The sequence below is a fragment of the Anguilla rostrata genome, chromosome 6 (genome assembly GCF_018555375.3).
Source record: "Anguilla rostrata isolate EN2019 chromosome 6, ASM1855537v3, whole genome shotgun sequence".
Classification (NCBI taxonomy): Eukaryota; Metazoa; Chordata; class Actinopteri; order Anguilliformes; family Anguillidae; genus Anguilla; species Anguilla rostrata.
In genome coordinates, this window is record NC_057938.1 from 9,438,288 (window position 1) to 9,456,957 (window position 18,670).

Sequence of the window (18,670 nt, forward strand, 5' to 3'; positions counted from 1 at the left end):
CAGTATATTGCCTTACTGCTTAGATTATGAAAAGGCCAGGAGAAAGCAAGATATGGAACTAAATCCCTTAACTTGGTTTAGGATGGTTGAAGTGTGTGATATAAGTGTGCGCAGTCCCATGGTTTGGATGTGATGGTGGAGGCTCTGCGCCCCCCTCTCCCCCCCCTCCCCCCCCACAGGTCAGCAGGCTCAGAGCGCCTCCTCCGTGAGCACGGGGAGCTCCCAGACTCTACCCAGTGCCACCTCCACCAGCAGCAGCAGCACCAGCACCACCAGCAGCAGCACCCTGCCCTCCAACCTGTCCTACACCTCCTACATCCTCAAACAGACGCCCCAGGTAAACCACACAGAGGCTGAATGTGGGTCCGATGCTGCCATCTTCAAACTGCCTACCACCCTTATGTGCTGTACTGTACCCTGTACATACGGTGTTTTTCATTTTTTACTTCAGTCAGTATTAAATGCTTGTTCACATAGTTTTATTGACCATTTGACATCATTATTAATTGAGTTTCTAAACCCTGCTTGAATTACCCAGTGATTAATTGCAATTGTTAATTTTCTGGAGATACATTATTTACACAGAGTGAACTTTCATACAGGGCTTTATAATTGGTTAACAAGATGAGTTATTGAAATAGTTTGCCTAATGAGTCACGTGACCTTTGAACGTGATCTAAATGTAAACGCACACCTCTGGTTCGAGCTGTATTGAGTTATTGCTCTTTCTTCACTTCAAATCCCACTCCCAGTACACAGTTAGCATGTGCTGTAATTACCTGTAGCTGCGAATAACCTCTGGCTAATGAACCAGTCCTCTATCTCCTCCCTAACTAACCTCATCTTACAAGCACTTCAGCCTAGTGGAAGGAAGGATGATTACTGCATGCTGCTCATACTCTTTTCAGAGTGTTTTTGCATTCAGTCTAACAAACACTGTGAGCCACTGATTGTGTGAGCTAATGCATGTCATTATACAGATTTTCCAGTCTGCTCCTTAGACTCTTGTATCTACAGGGGTTTCTTCTGTAGGTCAGTAAAAGGATATTGAGGAAAAAAAGGCTTTTATTCTGTTGATTGTTTTTGAAATTTTAATGGTTTTTAGATTTAGATTTAGATTTCAGGTTTGGCTCATTACACTTTTCTCCATGCCCTCTCCAATTTCTAGAGCTGTTTTCAGCACACAGTATTTGCACATTTGCTGCACTTGGGACTGATAAATAGATGAAGTCCCTCTTTCTATCAATGAGTCCACTGATCAAGTATAACCTCTCTCTGAGGTAGAGGTATGTGATAATATCACGGTCACACCAGTGTCAGCAGATAATGGCTTAAAACCAACTTTTTAGCCGATATGATGAGATTATGGTTGATTATTACGGGCTAATATGTTGCAATGTTCATGTGCCTGAGGAGACTAATTTGATATGCTGCTGATGCTCTAAGTTCAATTCGGATGCCATGCTGAAAAAGAAGCCAAATTTGAGCAATCTTATTTGTTATTTATTTTTTGATTTATTTTTTGTATTATTAGATTCTTCCATCCAAACTTACGTGCAAAGCTATATGGAGTTTCAGTAGCTGTCTGGGCTCATCCACTCTGCTAAATAATAAAGTTTTCAAATTGAAATATTAGGTTATATATAGTAAAAAAAACTTTCCATCATAATATGTGTACTTGTGTATATGTAAACTTGGCTGCAGATTGCATTTGTGCTCTATTGCAGAACAGGGAGGTATGGCTATTGGCAAAATTCTGATATTAACCCCAGAAATTCCATATCATGCACCCCTGTTCTAAAGGCATTGCTGCTGCTCAAATTCAGGATAATGAATGCAGTAGTTATCTGAGAACAGATCAATATGTGTCGCAAGACCTAAAATATTTAGAAATCCTTTGCTTAGGATTGCTCATTGCGTTTAGAGAACTGCAGTTCTTGTTGCAACAGAAACTAGGTCTCCCTTCCCACGAGTTTGGGGAGCTTTAAAGTAACACAAAATTACTGTGAAATCAGGTCACGCATTAATACCTTTGACTGAAGTTTTATTTATATTTTTTTTAAATTTTCCTTCTGTATTCATAGGCATTCAGACAGCCACAGCCAGTCTCATTTTCACCATCATTTAAAAAAAACAAAAAAAACAATACCAATTGTTGTTGCCAATAGGACAAAGAGCATAAGTTCACTCTTTGTATACCCCATCCTTCTTATAGCCTCCCAGTGCTGTTTAAAATGAGTTGCATTTGTCGGGTTCTGTGCTGCCCCCTATTGACTGACGCCCACATCTGCCTCTCCAGGGGACGTTCCTGGTGGGCCAGCCGACGCCGCAGGGCGCGGGGAAGCAGGGGGCGAGCTCGGCCAGTCACAGCGCGTCGTCCCCGGCAACCATCACGCAGCAGGCCATCCGGGTCACCGCCGGGCAGAAGGCCGCCATCCTCGCGCAGGTACCGCCTCCCGCCCACCCCGGCGCCATGGAAACCGCTCAACCGGGCCGGTCGCTGAGTCACAGCGGAACAGGAGACAGATGGTCTGAAGTCACCCTGCTGCTGGCTGCAGTCTGTTTTAGAGGCTTGCGGCAGAACCTCATGCCCCTGTGTTGTGCTGCTCAGTGCTTGTGCTGCGTTAGCCATGTGAAACGCACTGAGCCCGTGCGACTGTGCGGTTAGTGCTGAGCGAGAGAATTCGGTGAGTGAGAGACATTCAGGGGTTTCTGTGGTTGCTTCTCATTGTTTGTTTTTCTACAGTCAATACAGGGCCACATGACTGTACTTTTTATGGAGGAGGATTTGTTGTTATTTCTAATCTTGAAAAGAGTTCCTCTGCTCCATGGAAAAAATTATGCGCTGGGGAAATGGATTGCGCCGGTTATCATTTGTGTTGTCTAACACAACCCATCAGCCTCAAAGCCCATCCCCCACCCCCGCACTACTCAAAAAAACTGGTCCTGCGCTTGCTGCAGTGCACCTGTCACACAGCTCAGGAATTCCGCCTTTACTCAGCTTCAGCTGTCTCTCTGAATCCTTCCGAGTCCCCTCGGGGAGATAAACTGGGCGTAATTTCTGCCGCCATTTTGGATCTGAACTTTCCTTTCCGCTTACTCCAGCCGGGTCCGGCATTACGCAACCCGCGCGCCGCAGGGGACTCCTCATGATCGCCGGCCGCGGCCCCCGCCGGTCCGCTGATGTTCGGCCACCGTTTGATCTGACGGGTTCGCTGACCGCGGCGGAGCTCTTGGGTCTGCAGTGCTCCCTGTGCCCTTTCTCTCTCTCTGCTGTAAGGACCTTACTCTCAAACAGCTGCTGTGTCTGTGCTCTGTCTCCGCGTACCCGGAGCTCCCTGTTCCTGTTCCTGTACGGGGTCGCTCCGCAGTCCCCGTGCGGTCACAGACAGAGAAAACCCCGCCTTCGCCCCCCCACCCCTCCCCTCCCAAATCCCCCACTCTGCCGTTGTCCGCTGCAGCGAGGGTCTGTTTGAGGACACGCCCGAGCCTCGGCTCTGCTTTTAAAGTTGAGGGGAGGACGGGCCCCGAAATCTCCCTGACCTACGCGGATTCCTCCCCGGCGCGAGGCCGCTCGGTGTTTCACGATGATTAATGCGGCGCTCTGGCACTTTAACGGCGGACCTCGCCGCTCTACCTGTATCTCACTGCCGCGGGCCCGCCGTATTTCTCAGAGCCACCGGTCTTTGGTAACCTTGACGTTTTTAGCTTTCCCCGTGTGCCGGACGCTTTCAGCTTTGGTTTGATTCACGACTGTACTTCTGCTTTCACGTGTGCTACTTGAGTCATGAGCTGGTGAAATGAAGGAAAATCAGAAAAACCTTAATGACTCAAATGTCCTTTGTGTAGTACTTTGCCATGTTATTTAAAAAAAAAAAAACCTTTAAACCAATTAAAAAGTAATGTCACAGTACTTAACATAGTCACTAATGAATAATATGTACCGACCTGTATGTGTGTCAGTATCGGGTAGCATGATTGATTGTGCTAGTGTGATGCAAGGCAATGTTGCTTCTCTGAATAAAAATATGAAAACTATGGTATGGTAATTTTGCTTCTAGAGACTGTTCGACTCGCATCACTGCATTAATCCATCAACACACATCAGTCTATCAAGAGGTGGTCTTGTTGTCTTTATGCATATCTGCTAGGCAGTGATTGCCATTGTACACTTATTTGCTGTAGTTTTCAACTTGATGATCACTTTGTTACAGACCCTTATTGTTATTCATGTTGGTCCTGCAAGTCATAATTAAGTGTGTGTACCAAATAGATGTCTGGTGTAATAATAATGTTGTGACTGCCTCGTGCGCTTTGATTGACAGGTGGTGGGCGGGTCCCAGGCGTCCCAGGTGAAGCTGTCGGACGGCTCGGTGAAGACGGTGACGGCAGGCCACCTGTCCAAACCCGGCACCACCACCCTGAGGATGACGGGCGGCGTGATCACCGCCGCCAGCACCAGCGTCGCCCCGGCCGCCGTCGCCACGACGAGCTCCGCCCAGCAGGTCAGCCCGGAGCCTGCCAATCGCTCAGCCGCACGTGCGGCGCCGCGTCCCTACGGCAACAGGTTTTGCGGGCGCAGGAATAGAAGCAGTGGAGCGTTCCCCACTCATCGCAGTTTAACGATTGATCCGTGTGGCAGTGCTGGACGGGAACAAACGAGGTTCTGGCGAAGCTCATAGGCTGTTGCCTAGCAACAGTGGCTCCAGCCGCTTCAACAGCAGCTGTGTGCTCTAGAACATCTGGTAGCTGTGTTTTTTACATCTGTTCTGGATGCAGGCTTGGTTGGGACTGGTTCTGCACTCAGAAAACATCCCCATCCAGTCCGGTGATTCTGTGCATCTGTCCACAAACACAGCTGTTAGTGAAGTACTCCCTTTTCTCCACTACAGAGCAGTATATAGTAATTGTTTTGGCATTGCGGGAATCCCCCCCCCCCCCACACCACTCATGATCTGCAGTAGAACTCTGTGCAGAGCTATCTGACTTATACTAAGGCCTGTGTGTGTTTGTTTCTTACTGCTTCTGCTTTGAAGGGGCTTGGGAATTCTAGCCCCTGGTTTGTTATAGACCTTTTTTCTTCTATGAATTTTCCTGGACAGGCTGGGATGGTGGGCTTAACTGGGCAAAGTCGGGTCAGTGGAGCCTCGGTGCTAATGCCCTGATTACAGGACTGCTTTCTGCCTCTGTGCTGAGAGCTCAGACTTTCATTAGAGCAGCGAGGAGCTATATTTATAACTGGACCGCTTATGTAACTGCTGGACTGGCTGGGTTCTGAAGGTGAACTGTCGCAGGGGGCCGTGGAGTTTGCTTGCCTCTCCTGGGGGAGGAGGGGACAGAACCATGGAACGCTGTGTGTGTGTGCGTGTGTAATGTGTAAGATATACGTGGATAAGAGCACAAGTGTTGTGCGACTGTGCAAGCATGTGATTGTGTGTGCTTGTGAGGATGTGTGTGTGTCGAAGGGGGGGTTACGTGTGTGTGTGTGGTGGAGGAGAGGGGTGCGCACGTGTGTATTTGTGTGTGTGGTGAGGGGACGGGTGCATGAGTCTGTGTACGCGTGTATGTTTGTGTGTGAGGGTGGGTGGGTGTGCGCATGCGTGTGTGCATGTGTGTGCGTTCATGAGGCTCTGTGTTCTGCCTGAGCAGTGACTCAGGTGGCACATCATAGTCTCTCCTGTTAGCAGACAGGCTTGTTTTCAGCCAGCGTGTGGAAACACATGCAAGAGCAACACACTGGTATATGCCTGTGTGTAGCCTGCAGTGTCACAAATACGGTTTATCACGGTTAGCATTTCCAGGAGCTGAAGGGTTAAACGTGTAGGCTGTGAGTAGCTTTGGAGTGCGGCCATGCTGTTTCGTGAGTGAGATTGGACCCATAAGAGGGGCTGTTGACAGACAGGGCTGCTTTCACAGAATAAATGTCCTGTGCATCGTTCTCCTTTCTAGTGAAACACGAGTCCCAACCTGTGAGTCTGCTGCGCAGGCAGCAGGGGTTTGGATGCGTGCCGCAGTCTGCACAGTTGAGCCGGTTCATTGTTTCTTACGGGCCTTAAGATTTGGAAATGACACGTTTGATAAGACAGGCTTATGGCACAAAAGCACAGAGTGGCCTTTGATGTTTAACGGCTACGTTTTCGTTTTCCTCTCCTTAGGGAAGGGTTTTCTCCTGCGGGAGTTTGTAAGACGGTATTACGTGTTTCTTCTTTTGAAGAGCTTCCCAAGATTCTAGAGGCGTTCTTAAAATGCTATTATTATTATTATTACATTTTCAAATAATTTTTGATTTGGCCAGCATTGCTCCAAACTGTTTAATTGTACTGACAGAATCCTGGCAAAGAGTCCAGTATTTCATTGTTTCAGAAGCAATCTGTAAATGCATTCTATTAATCGACTGGTCCAGTAAGCCACCCTTTAATGACAGTTCAGAACGAGAAATCCAAGACTTGTTTCGAACTCGTTGGCAGGCACACAGATAAATGAAAATTACACATTCTAATATGTTAAGGTGTTAAATTTGAAATATGAAATGCATAAATTCATACATCAGCTGTTCCCTTTAAATATGGAAAAATTTATATGAAAATTTTCTGTGGTCTCTTCATTTTTTCTAGAGCTACACGCATGCATTGTTGAACCTGAACATTGTGGACACATCATGATGTATTTGAATTACAAAAGGGCAGTGTTTAATTTTGGGGTGTGGACGCAACAGTTTAAGTGAGGGTGGAGAACTGGGACAGGGCATTGGGATGGGCCAGAGGAGGAACTGGGGTGGCACCTCTGCCTCCTACTCAGCAGTCCCCTGCCTGGCCTGGCAGACGGCACTGTCACACACTCTGTGCCAGTGTTTCACACACACACACACACACACAGTGTGAAGGTGAGCAGCCGTGTAACCAGAGCAGGACATTTCAGATGAAAGCATTTTTGCCACAGACCGAGGCCCCCTGTGGTTTAAAACACCTTCTTTAAATTGGAAGCAAATCGTCATTTTTGTTGTTGTTGAGTTATTCCCTGGATTGTTCCCATTTAGCCTATACTGCTGTGTGTAATGTTGGTCCCAGTTTAAAGTCCTGTTCTGGCATAGGATATCTCTGATGTCATTGGTTAACTCTGTGATACTCACTTACAGCAATTCGCTGGACTAGAGCCTTCTTTTGGTTCAGAAGTAAGCTTTCTTCTCTGTAATTGACCTGTTGAAAGTGATGACCGTGCTCCCTGTTTCCCCCAGGCCGCAGAGGGGTCCGGGCTCGGCTCGTGCCCCTCAGTCCCGGGCGCCAAGCCCGTCGTCCAGCACCCGGTCCTGGTGGCAGCCAGCCAGGCGGCGGTCCTCAGCGCGGCCAAGAGCGCCAGCGCCCCGGTCGCCACGACCGCCGCGGCCAAGAGCGCCGCCCCTGCCTCCCTGGTCACCGTGGCCAAGAGCATCAACATGCCGGTCCTCAGCCTGGCCAAGGGGGCGGGCTCGGCCGTGGTGGGCATGCCCAAGAGCGCCAGCCCCTCCCTGGTCACCACCGCCTCCCTGGTCAGCAGCGGGAGCGCTGTGAGCGCCAAGACTGCAGCCACCCTATCAGGTACGTCGCCACGGCAAGGGTGAAGCGCCTTTAAAGTGTGGAACGTTCTGGGGCCACAATGGCGCCCCCTGGAGACAAGAAATGAGTGAATTCAGTTTCTGTTATGTTCATGGGTGGTGGGGTGGAGACTTTGTTGGTAAAATTCCCAGGCCTGGTTTTGGAGAGCCACTGGGTATGCTGCCTTTGACTGTTACTCAGCACTTAAATTCCATAAATGAGAGTTGATAAAAATATTGACTCACATCATTTGGTTTCATGGGTCTGATTTCGTATTGATTGTAAGATGAAAACAGAAGCCAACAGGCCATGTTTCTCCACAACCAGGGTTGGAGACCCATGGTGTGGCTGGTATAAAAGCATGTGAAACTGGTGTGGTGCCAGTGTGACTGACTGTGCCGTGCTCTGCTGTAACGGGGGTGTGTGACTGGGTTCTGCAGGAATGCTGAAGATCCACTCTGGCCACACCAGCAATCAGCAGACCGTGCTCACCATCCCTGCCAACCAGCTGAAGCAGCTGGGCGTGAGCAGCTCCAGCGGAGGGGTCCAGACCATACTCATGCCCGTCAGCAAAGGTAAGGCGCTTCACGGGGAGGCTAACTGGAGCTCCAAATGGGTCCATAAGACTGTGTTTACTCTTCATAACAAGCAAACGAGAGAGTAACGGAACAAGCTCTTCCACTGGGTGGAAAGAGCCTTCTTGAATGAAGTAAGATCCTCCACTCCAGTTCCCCTGGAGGTCATTGTCTTGTCGTAATTTCGACATCTAGGTCGATTTAAAGGCTTTGTCCGGAGGGTGACTGCCTGCTCTGCAGAGTGAGCGAGATGAACTGAAGTGCTGGGAGAGTCATTTAAAGTAAGAAGGTGCCACCGTGGCTCAGACAGACAGTTAATCCTGTCTCAGCTTCAGTAGGCCAGTAATGTACCCCTGACATGTGTGTACCCCTGACACGTGTGTATCTCGTCAGGTTCTGAGCAAATGGAGATCCTTAAAACATAAACAGACATGGCTGTTTTTCTGTTTTCTTTGGCAAACGCTGGCTTGCCTGGAGGATTAACGATCTGGGCGTGGTCGTATTCGTAAAATGGCAGAGGTCACGGAATGTTCCGGAATAATGAGCGGCAGGAGGCGTAGATCAGAGGGCTCAGGCTGTCCGTCGAAGACCCTGCTGTCTGCTTGTGCTTTTTTCTCATGGCTGGTGCTGTGACTCTCTCTGAAATCACTAGTCATTAATTTCACTCTTCTGTCTTTGACACCACCCCCTCTGAGGATTCAGAAAGAGCTCTCTTTTTGTCATATTAGCCAGCTTAAAAAAAAGTGGCACTTCTATAATTAAATGCAGGTTTTAATTACACAGTGCTGTAATGGATTCCCAAAAGCAAGAAAGATCTGTGGATGTTTGCCCAAGGCTACTTGTTCAGAGAGGCACAATGTTACTTTGCTGATGTACCTCTGCCCCCCATGTTTAATTTCAATTAGAGCAAAGCCTGTTCAGCCCCAGCGTAGCCAGTCCTGTCCATGGAAATGGTGATAGGTGTATATTTGATTTGGTTCCGGTGTGCCAGGAGAAGGAAGCCTCCTGATTGGACAGTTTTCCTTGTCCATGTGGAGGTGGATTATGGGTGGGGAGTCTTGAGAATGCCAGTCTGTCAGCCTTGAGGACCACGGGCAAATTCCAATAAGGCCACTGCTTGGACACAACCTTTAGCAGGGCAGCTGAATGTTAAAATGTGCTGAAGACGTTTGTGCGCTTTAGGTTTCCTGTGGGCGAGGGCTCGGTAAGTTAAACTGTGGCTAAATCCTGCTGAACCTGAATGGTTAGACAGCTGCTTCTCCCCGTTTCTCCTGTAGTGGTACAGTCCAGTTCAGTCACCAAGGCCACACCCATCACCTCCATCACCACCACCACCACCACCGCCACCAGCACCAGTGGAGCTTCTGCACCCCCCAGCACCACCGTACAGATCGCCTCCTCTTCCTCTTCCTCTTCCTCATCCTCATCCTCCGCTGCCCAGGGTAAGAGATGTGGTTTTTGCTACTTGGATTTGAAGCTGGGTTCTTGGGGTCGATTTTGTGCTTAGGTAGTGGAGCTCTATGTGGTCACATCTGCCTGGGTGTGAGCTCCCAGTCTTCTTAGCACCCAATGAGATGTGGGTTTGAGCCTTGGGGGCTTTGAGATCTGCGTGCTTATCCCCAGTCAGATATGGGTTTGGATGGGATACGACTGTCAGTAGATCAGGGCTCTACTGAACTCAGGTGTCAGAGAACTGTAGTCCAGCTGTACTTAAGCCACTCTCTCAGGATTGGTGAGGCAGGTTAAAGTGATTCTGCTAGGACACTAATCTGCTGAATCTGCCCATTAATTGTCTTGTTGTAATGAGGGCCTGCAGACACTGTGGCCCTCCAGCATCAGGATAGAGTTACCCAGCAGGCACTGAGGCCACCCAGGTATAGTAGCTGTGTAGCCCTGTGGGCCTGGTAGCCCTCCATGCCCTATAGGACCCGGACAGGGTAGAACAAGTCTATAGTCCTTTCTCTATAACCCTAATTGTCAAGATTTAAAAAAAGATTATCTTTAATAAACAAGCAAATTGAGAAAATCTTTACACATGGGGCATTCATTGGCAAGGACTAACCTGCTGATTTTTCTGTGCTGAAGATAGTAGTAGTGTTCTCTTTACTGTTTAAACTATGCCAGAATGTACTTCACTGCTGTAATGGCCCCGCATTGTGAAATTCATCAAAGCCTGGGCTTATGCAAGCAGTTATTTGGGTGATAATGTGAGGAGTAATTATCTGGGCTTTAGCATAAAGAGCGTGATTAAAAAGCCCGCGGGCTCCATAGGCACAAGGTTAAGTGTGCACATCGCCGGAGTCGACACGGCTCTCCCGACCGCTGGCGTTCACTGAGGCGGAGCGCGGAGGGCGATCGAAGCCAGCGGGGGGAGAATTACCGCCCGGCTCTGTTCTCAGGACCGGGGGAAATTTATGAGCCCGCGCGTGTTCATCGCGCTGTTAGGAATCCTCAGCTTTGCCTCTGAGATATATCTCACTCGGATCAGCGACGGCCCTGGCAGTAGGGTCAGCCCCGGGGTTGTTCCAGGGTAGTTTATGACGCGGCGTAGACAGACGGCGCTCGGGGGCCTTGCTGTAGTCTGGAAGTTCCCTGTTCCCATGCCAGTGCATTACTTGTTCTGTTTGGAAGTTAATCAAAGCAGATTTTTCATATATTTTCAGAGAGGAAGGCCAGTGCGTTTCTGCTGGTTTTAATGGGAGGGTGTGCTGTTTGATGGGCAGGCAGCCTTGCCCGTAGCTGTCTGTATTTTTTGCCTGTGCGCTGTGTGCCGCTTCATCCCCGCTGGCCTCTGCGTGCGCCCGTGACCTTTCGGAGGAAAGGGGCGGAGCTGACCCGAGGTAGGCGGACTGGCGCTGAGCTCCTGCGTTCTCTGTTTTTGTGCATCACAGTGAAGACGGAGCCTGGAGTGGCAGGTCCCACCAACGGCGCCGCCCCCCAGCCCGCGAGCACCGCCCCTCCTCCCCTGGCAACAGCCCCTGCCCCCGTTCCTGCCCCCGCCCCCGCCCCCGCCCCCGCCCCCGCCCCCGCCGCGGTCAAAGTGGAGCAGGGGACAGAGACGCCGCACGACCTCATCAAGTACGGCGCCCCCTCCCCATGTCTATCTCTCTCTCACACGCACTCACACACGCACATACACACAGACGCGCACACACACACACACATACACAGATGCATGCTCGCACATACACACAGACGCAAACACACATACACACACACATGCATGCACGCAAACACCCACCTGTGCAATCTCTCAAACTTCACCTGAAGTTACCCACTGATCATCAACCACATGCCATGGGAAATCAGTTTACAAAGTTAAACTCTTAATGCCCTGGAAATCAGAACACACCCCAAATCCTTAGTGACAGATTTTATCATGAGAAAGACTTGACAAGCATTCTCAGAGGATCCACAGGGCGGTGTTTGTCTGCTCGGCGCGGTCCTGAAAAGTGGGAATCCCTCTGATCTGTGTTTCTCCTCAGCACGGAGCACGTGGAAAACCTGCTGCAGCTGTTAACAGCGGTGGTGAAGAGGTTTCCTCTCATCGTTCCTGAGAAAAGTGAGTGTGCCTCCTTCCCTGAGGACTGTCCAGAGACCTTCTCCCAGTATGCCTTCACAGTACAGTCTAAATGTCTTTTAGGATCTGCCTTTCACAAATCTAGCATCGAAAAACCTAACAACAGAAAGCGTATTATAGTAATATATTTCTTCCTTCTCAAACTCTGCATTGGACTGCATTGGTGGGGTGTGTAAGGGTTGGGTTTAACATCACGCCCCGCCCTCCTGCAGCCTGCAGTCAGATGCCTCTCTAAAGAAGAGTTATTTTTTCATCAAGATTGTATTCTGGTGTGGGGGGTAGGCTGTGTTAATGAATGTTTTCCATATTTGGGCGTTGTTATTAACCGCGTGTCATTGGCTGTGACAGCTGAGAGCTCGCACCCGTTCTGCGCGGAGTCCCTGGAGCAGTACTACTCCTGGAACATCGGGAAGCGGCGAGCAGCGGAGGTACTGATCACTGCGCCGCGCGTCCGAACGGTGAGTGGGCGGGGTTACCTGTGAGTGACAGCCTGGTAAGCCTGTATGCCGTCCCGCAGCTGCAGAGGGCGGTGGCGGTGAAGCGGGTGGTGCAGGAGGTCCTGGACAAAGCGCCCCGCCTCCAGGCCATCTCCCCGCCCAAGACCAAGGAGGTGGTGCAGTGGTGCCGGCAGCGCGGCTACACCCCGCCCGACCCAGAGCAGAGGCGCAGCGAGGAAGACTCCATCGAGGACATCCTGACCCAGATCGACAGCGAGCCTGGTGAGCCTGCTGCCCCACACGTACACACACTTACACAGGCATACACATACACACTCTCACGGCACACACACAGAGAACAATGGACTGGCCACCCCAGGGACCAGTCCTGAGCATCATTGAATGTGTATGTGATTACTTGGATTGAGAGAACCAGAAATTGCAACCGACTTCTAAGACTGAACTTTGGAGGTGTTTACAAGAAGCCTGGAAAATATCCCTGCAGATTTCTTTGAAAAACTCCTGGCAAGTTTCCTTGGAAGCTGTAAAAGAGGAAAAGGGTGTTGTGATGTGGTGGTGTAGTTATGGGTGTTCTTAATGGCTGTTTTCACTGGACTTTTGCACAGTACTGCACATATGCACACACTGTATACATGCGCATGTATATATACACACAGACACATACACACTCTCACTTGCATTCAGAGACCCTTTCATTTACACATAAACACACACACGCTCATGCATCGTCTTACTAATGCTCACACACTCTCTTGCATACAGAAAGGCACACAGCCATTAATTCACACGCGTGCAGAGCTGAGTTCACAGCCTCTGTGAGCCTGTATTCCTTCTCCACTAAAGGTCCCGGCTAAGCCCCAGGTGGGCAGCGGTACTGTTGTCCTTGTTCACGCTACAGTGATTCTGGTAGCGCGGTTGCTAGGATCCATAATTGCTAAAAATGTGTGGGTGGCAGAGCCTTGCTACGGTACAAGGATGCCTTGCCTTCTGGATAAGAACACAAAAGGCGGCTTTATTTTTTGGTTGAAGAATTGTAAAACTGTCATTTAACATGTGCGTCGCGTAGAGTTTTATCGATCGACCTTGTTTAGTGTGTGCTTTACGTCCCAGCAGCGGTGCACTGTGTGCCAGGTTGATTTTGGTCATAGTGTCGCCATTCGTCACGGCAGATGCTGAGTAATTCCTGATTCATTCGGTCCGAATGAATTCTGTCCATTGTGTCTCGCAAGCGGGACTGGAGCTGCAAGCTTGCATCGGCGCACAAAGGCCACATCGCAACAAGGCGGCTTTGTCCTGTGGCCGATGCCTCCATAAGGTCTCGCACAGAATTCAGGAGCCAAGGACATGCTCAATTTAAACAATGAATACAAGAAAATAGACATTATGGTGTGTGTCCAGGTATCTGAAAGTATCATTTATGATAGCCACAATTAACAACATTTTTACTTTATTATTTCAGTATTAGTGGCATTTACCTTCATCATGCAATGTGTTGAATACCATTACCTTTCAGGGTGTAATCGCCTTATGAAGAGATAGATGTGTAAAAAGTATAGCTGCTATAGTCAGCTCTTTCCCATAAGGTCTGTATTGGAAGGCTGTGCTTTATGAGGTAAATGTTGGGTGATGATCCTGACACTGTGCCTGACCCCCCCCCCACCCCCTCTGTGCCCGCTTCGCTGTGCCCGCCCTCTCAGAGTGCCCGTCCACGCTGCTGGGCGCGGAGGAACTGTGCCAGCGCCTGGAGGACCTGCAGAAGCTGCTGAAGACGGAGCCCGAGGAAGACGATGAGCCGCTGGACGTGATCAGCCTCTGGGACCCGCCCGTCAAGGTCCAGGTCAAGCAGGAGGGGGAGGAGGCCGACCCGGAGCCCAGATTCTACCTGGCCCCCTCCCCGTCCACCCACTTCGTTGGAGACACCGCCCAGCAGGTGGGGCCCACTGACAGGCAGCTTGGGGGCTGTGGAAGCTGGTGACCTTGGAGTTTATTATGTTGTTATATTATGTTAATTATGTTCCTTTTCATATTATAACTATATGATCCCAATACTTTGGGAGTCAGTATATTAGAAAAAGCGAATGGTGATAAGTATGCTTTCCTCATATTCCAGATGGAAACCTGTTGTACGGTGCAGTGAGTTATTCTAGAATCCCATGTCAAAACATTTTTTTAACCAACCACGTCACATTATTAAGATTGTGACTCCGTTGTCTGTATGCTTTGGAGCTAACACCTTACCTGCTAATTTTCCAGATCGGAGTCTCGTTCCAGCCCGTGGAAGTGGAGAAGAACGTGTACGCCCCTGCGGTCGAGGAAATGGTTCTCAAGGTAGGGCTGCAGCGACAGAGCGCCCCCTGCAGGGCAGACGAGCGGGCGAATCGAGCCTGAAGCTCAGGTGCTTCTAAAGCACGGGGTCTCTCCCCGTCTTCTTATTGCCGTTTCTCACAGCTGAGCCAAATTGCAAAGTGATGAATGTGGGACTGTGAACAGGTGCGAAATATTTTACACTAAATAAAATTGTATGGTTTTATTCAGTGTGCTACTTTTAAAAATAAGTTTGTCCAAGTAAAATCTGCAGGATTGTACAATTTTAGGATTTTCTTTTGGGCCTTTCTAAATCTTTTAGGACAGATGGTGTTCTGAATAATTGGCCTTATTATTAACATTTGGCAGGTATATAATATCCAATTAGAGCTTGAAATGGGTTTTTACAATTCTTGCCAAGTCAGTAAAATGGCTGTTTGAAAGATAACCTGAGGCTACAGTAAGTATTGGGCTTTTCAGGCCTACCTGAATCGCTGGACTTTGTTAGGGTGAGTGATAAATAAATACTTAGTGTCTCCATCTATCTGGCCTGACTGTTTTTAGTGCTCTAACAGTTCATATTTTTTTAACAAACTGATCATTATTCCTCTTTTCTGTCCTAGGCTACTGAGCAGTTTGCCAGTGAGATTCTGAGGGAAGCTCTCGCTGGTGCATATCAGAAATCACCCCAGAACAGGTCAGAGGTCACACCTCTACAGATGTTTACACACATCTGTACGGGTTTTCCACTAGAATGCACATTTCACACCACTCAAACCGTGGATTTATGGGAATAAGTCGGTGTGGTAAGAGGATCTAATTCTAATGCATAACTCGATTTTGTGGATGTTATTTATGGCAGCTATTACTCTGTGTACAAGCAGTGTAATAAAGTGAGTGCCTAGTAGGCACAAGAGGGAGACTGAGGGTACTGAGCTTTAAGTAGCAAATTTAAGTGGCAAATTGACGTAAGGATAAAATGTTACACGCAGAAGGTCGTTTAATTCGTTTAAGATTGGGAGGTCATGTCGTGCATGCTAATATTTTCAGGGGTTAAAGAGCTGAAAAAGCACAACAGACTGTTGTAAAAGCCCTTAGCGACATACCGGCTGTTTAGGAAGCAAGGTCATCCTGATACTGCAAAGACAGACGCACAGCTGATTGCATTAAGTGTAGCTGAGGAGTCTCTTTATCAGTCCAGACAGAGGCTGGGGGTTAAAGCCTGAACAGCTCAATGGCAGGTTTTACGGCGTCCGCATCGACCGGCCGTGTTTTACTGCGTCCGCCGTGTGGGCTTAACTAAGCCAATAGGACGCAGTGCGAGGACATCAGTTAAAGTGTGGGAACACCGAAAGAGCAAATTCCCTTTCGGGCTGTTCGATTTGTTTGAAGAACGGGGATGAGAAGACCCTCTGAGAGTCGCAGGTCACCTTTTCATAAGGCTGTTTAAATAACACGCGCGACCGGACCGATTCCGCAAGGAGGAAGCTCGCTGTTCACTGATGTCCGAGTTGAAATGAAGCTGCTGTCGTGTGTCATTGAACCTCTTGGGTTTTTTTGAATGTGTGAACTGTGCAATCAGCAATGAATGTGCTCCCCTCACAGTAAGTAGAAAGGTTTCTCTCTACCCCGCTCTCAGCATTGTCATTGTAGCCTCTGCCCCCCCCCCCACATTTGGGTTTGGGGTTAATTACAAATAATATCATGTAATGGTTGAAAAAGGTGTTGTATGCTGTAATTGGTTAAAAGAAGCCCCTCCCCTTCTCTCATGTTCCGTCAGAGTGCCCAGAGAAATCACAGCGATGGACATCCACCAGGCCGTCGGCAGCATTCCCACCTGCGACTTCCTCACTAACAAGTACATGGGCTTCCTGCTGAGGGACGGTGGCCATGACGACTGAGGGCGTGGCCTCAGAGCTGCCGGCCCAGGGACAGCCCCCCTCCCCAGCACACACCACCGGTGACCCAGCCCCTCGGCTCAAACGGAGAAGCTCTTCAACTGCAGTCAGGTGACCCTGAGCAGTCTAGGGTCCGCATGACATCACACAGGAAGCCGTGTCTCCCCGGCTGTAGATGCTGAAGATGAGAAGTGTAGTGGCAAGAGGAGCCCAGTTCCAGACGCTGTCCAAAGCCCCTCTGGCTCTTTCTACAGGAGCGTTTGCACAAGCTCACAATGCCGCGCTCAGTCCTCTTCACTTGACCTCAGGGTGGGCGGAGCTTTTCAGTGTTCTCTCACCCGATTCGTGTTTCTTCATGCAATCGAGAGATGGGCGGAGTCGGGACTACTACTCCATCCATGTCCAGGATGATCAACTTCCAGCATCTCTCCCACCTTTCCCCCCTTTTCAAAACTACACTCACTCTATCTCTATTCACTCCCTCCACTCTTTCTTCTCTCTTCTACATTTCTCTCTCCTCTGTCTGGCTCCCTTTCTCAGCCAGCACCAGTTTAAATGCTGAGGAGACTGTAATTGTCTCAGTCCATACGATTAGTCAACCGTTTTTTTCTATTCATATTTTTTTTTTTTTAATCGAGAAGCGAAAAGGAAAAACTGCTGATGCTGCAGACTCACAGGAGAGAGGCTGAGCAGCCCAGCCTTGTACTTCAGAACAACAATCAAATGCCCCCCCACCCCCCACCCCCAGTTCCCCCACACGAGACCCTGTGAGCTCGATTGTTTCAGTATTGATCGACACGCCGCCTTCAGCTGTCTCTCTTCGTCCATCTCGTACCTCAGTAACAGGACATGAGGGATGCTGGTGTGCGCCGCTCCCGGTGTCCCAGTATTCCTCCACCGTCTTCAGGCCATGTCGTATCCGTCTGGGAATCATTTCAGCGCGTGCTTACAGCAGGGAAATAAACGTGCGATCCTAGAGCCTCCGGAGCCCTTTTCACCGCGCCGCTATTCAGTGGCAGCGTTACGGAGGCGTTTATAGGCGACACCGCCGCTCGATTTCCGCTGCCCAGGGAGCCTCCGGCTGTCCCTTTTATAAATGACCTCCCCCACGCATTTTTCTTCCTCGGTTTTCCCGCTCACTCCTCAAGAGCTAGCAGGTAATATAATTTCACCGTCGCCTCGACATTTTAACCTGTCGATCTCGTCCCTGGAACGCTTTGTATTAACCTCGTCTTAAAACGTTTATTGAAAACACGGTGTACCTCACGCTGTTGTAGTGCAGGACGAGTGTACTTGGGAGTGCCATTAAAGTGCTTTGTCAGCACCCAGAAAGGCACGTCACGTGACCACCATCTTTAGCTACCATTGGCTACCGCAGAAACGGCAGTTTAGCGTCTGACACGTGACGTTTTTGAGTTTGCTTATGGTCCAAACCATACTGGAAAGAAAGCAGACAGTGTAGATTTTACTTCAATGAAGAGATCTGTAAAATCATGAGTTTAAGAGCTGCTCTTCACTCTTAAGTAATGATGTTTTTTTCCTGTGCTTTGTGAGGTATTTAAGGAAGTATTACTTTTTAAAAATTCATTTCACCAACTGGCAGTCTGGCAGTAGAAATGTGAAAAAATCAAGGCTTTAGAATAATGGCAGAGCATGCTGCAGTTGGTCTGAATCTGAGCTAATTTCTTGGAATCTCAGGAGACAAAGTGGCCCACTCCAGTATCTTTCTGGAACATTCTAAATGTGTGCCCCCCCCCCAAAAAAAGGTGGGTGTTATCAAATGGTGGCAGTGATGGTGAGATAAGCCTTCTACAACAGATTTCATTTTAATTAAGAACATGGCCACTTCAGAGTCTAAACTAGGCTCAAGTGTAGTTTGTAAGATGAATTCTGGGGCTTTTGTTGAATGGTTTCATACCCACATAATAATTTCTTCATCGTGCACAAAGCTCTTCAACCCTGCTGCTTTTCAGTGCTGTTTGTACTTGACCACAACCTGAAGTGATTTTGCCGGTTCGACCAAATTTTATGTATTGTAGAATTCTTCTGACCGTTGTATTTTAATTTCTAATGCACACCAAAAGACTTGGATGGATATTCTTGTATTAAAATTGGAAAACATTGCAAAAGGTTTGTGGTGTTTGCTTTTGCAGTTGATTCTGGATGCAACTGTGACAGTGTGTTAAGAATGTATTGAAGAAATGATGGATTAAAACTGGTGTTTACGGTTAACCAAATTTATTGACCTACAGTATAGGTTTTAGAAGCTAAATTTGTTTATTCT

At 48.9% G+C, this 18,670-nt stretch overlaps 1 protein-coding gene across 5 annotated transcripts in view; it reads left to right on the forward strand.

Moving 5' to 3' along the window:
* yeats2 (YEATS domain containing 2) overlaps positions 1 to 18,515 on the forward strand; it is a 39,844-nt gene extending 21,329 nt beyond the window's left edge. For 4 of the 5 annotated variants that reach the window (XM_064338195.1, XM_064338192.1, XM_064338193.1 and 1 more), the window contains exons 17-30: positions 180 to 337; positions 2,300 to 2,446; positions 4,326 to 4,505; positions 7,235 to 7,574; positions 8,012 to 8,146; positions 9,424 to 9,588; positions 11,038 to 11,224; positions 11,632 to 11,708; positions 12,075 to 12,154; positions 12,244 to 12,445; positions 13,882 to 14,114; positions 14,438 to 14,512; positions 15,112 to 15,185; positions 16,269 to 18,515. In XM_064338195.1, the coding sequence (XP_064194265.1) occupies positions 180 to 337; positions 2,300 to 2,446; positions 4,326 to 4,505; positions 7,235 to 7,574; positions 8,012 to 8,146; positions 9,424 to 9,588; positions 11,038 to 11,224; positions 11,632 to 11,708; positions 12,075 to 12,154; positions 12,244 to 12,445; positions 13,882 to 14,114; positions 14,438 to 14,512; positions 15,112 to 15,185; positions 16,269 to 16,389 (2,174 nt within the window). In that variant the 3' untranslated portion in view covers positions 16,390 to 18,515. Of the gene's footprint in view, positions 1 to 179; positions 338 to 2,299; positions 2,447 to 4,325; positions 4,506 to 7,234; positions 7,575 to 8,011; positions 8,147 to 9,423; positions 9,589 to 11,035; positions 11,225 to 11,631; positions 11,709 to 12,074; positions 12,155 to 12,243; positions 12,446 to 13,881; positions 14,115 to 14,437; positions 14,513 to 15,111; positions 15,186 to 16,268 lie in introns of all 5 variants that reach the window. The other variant, XM_064338196.1, reaches the window with a different exon arrangement.
* Positions 18,516 to 18,670: the final 155 nt, after the last annotated feature.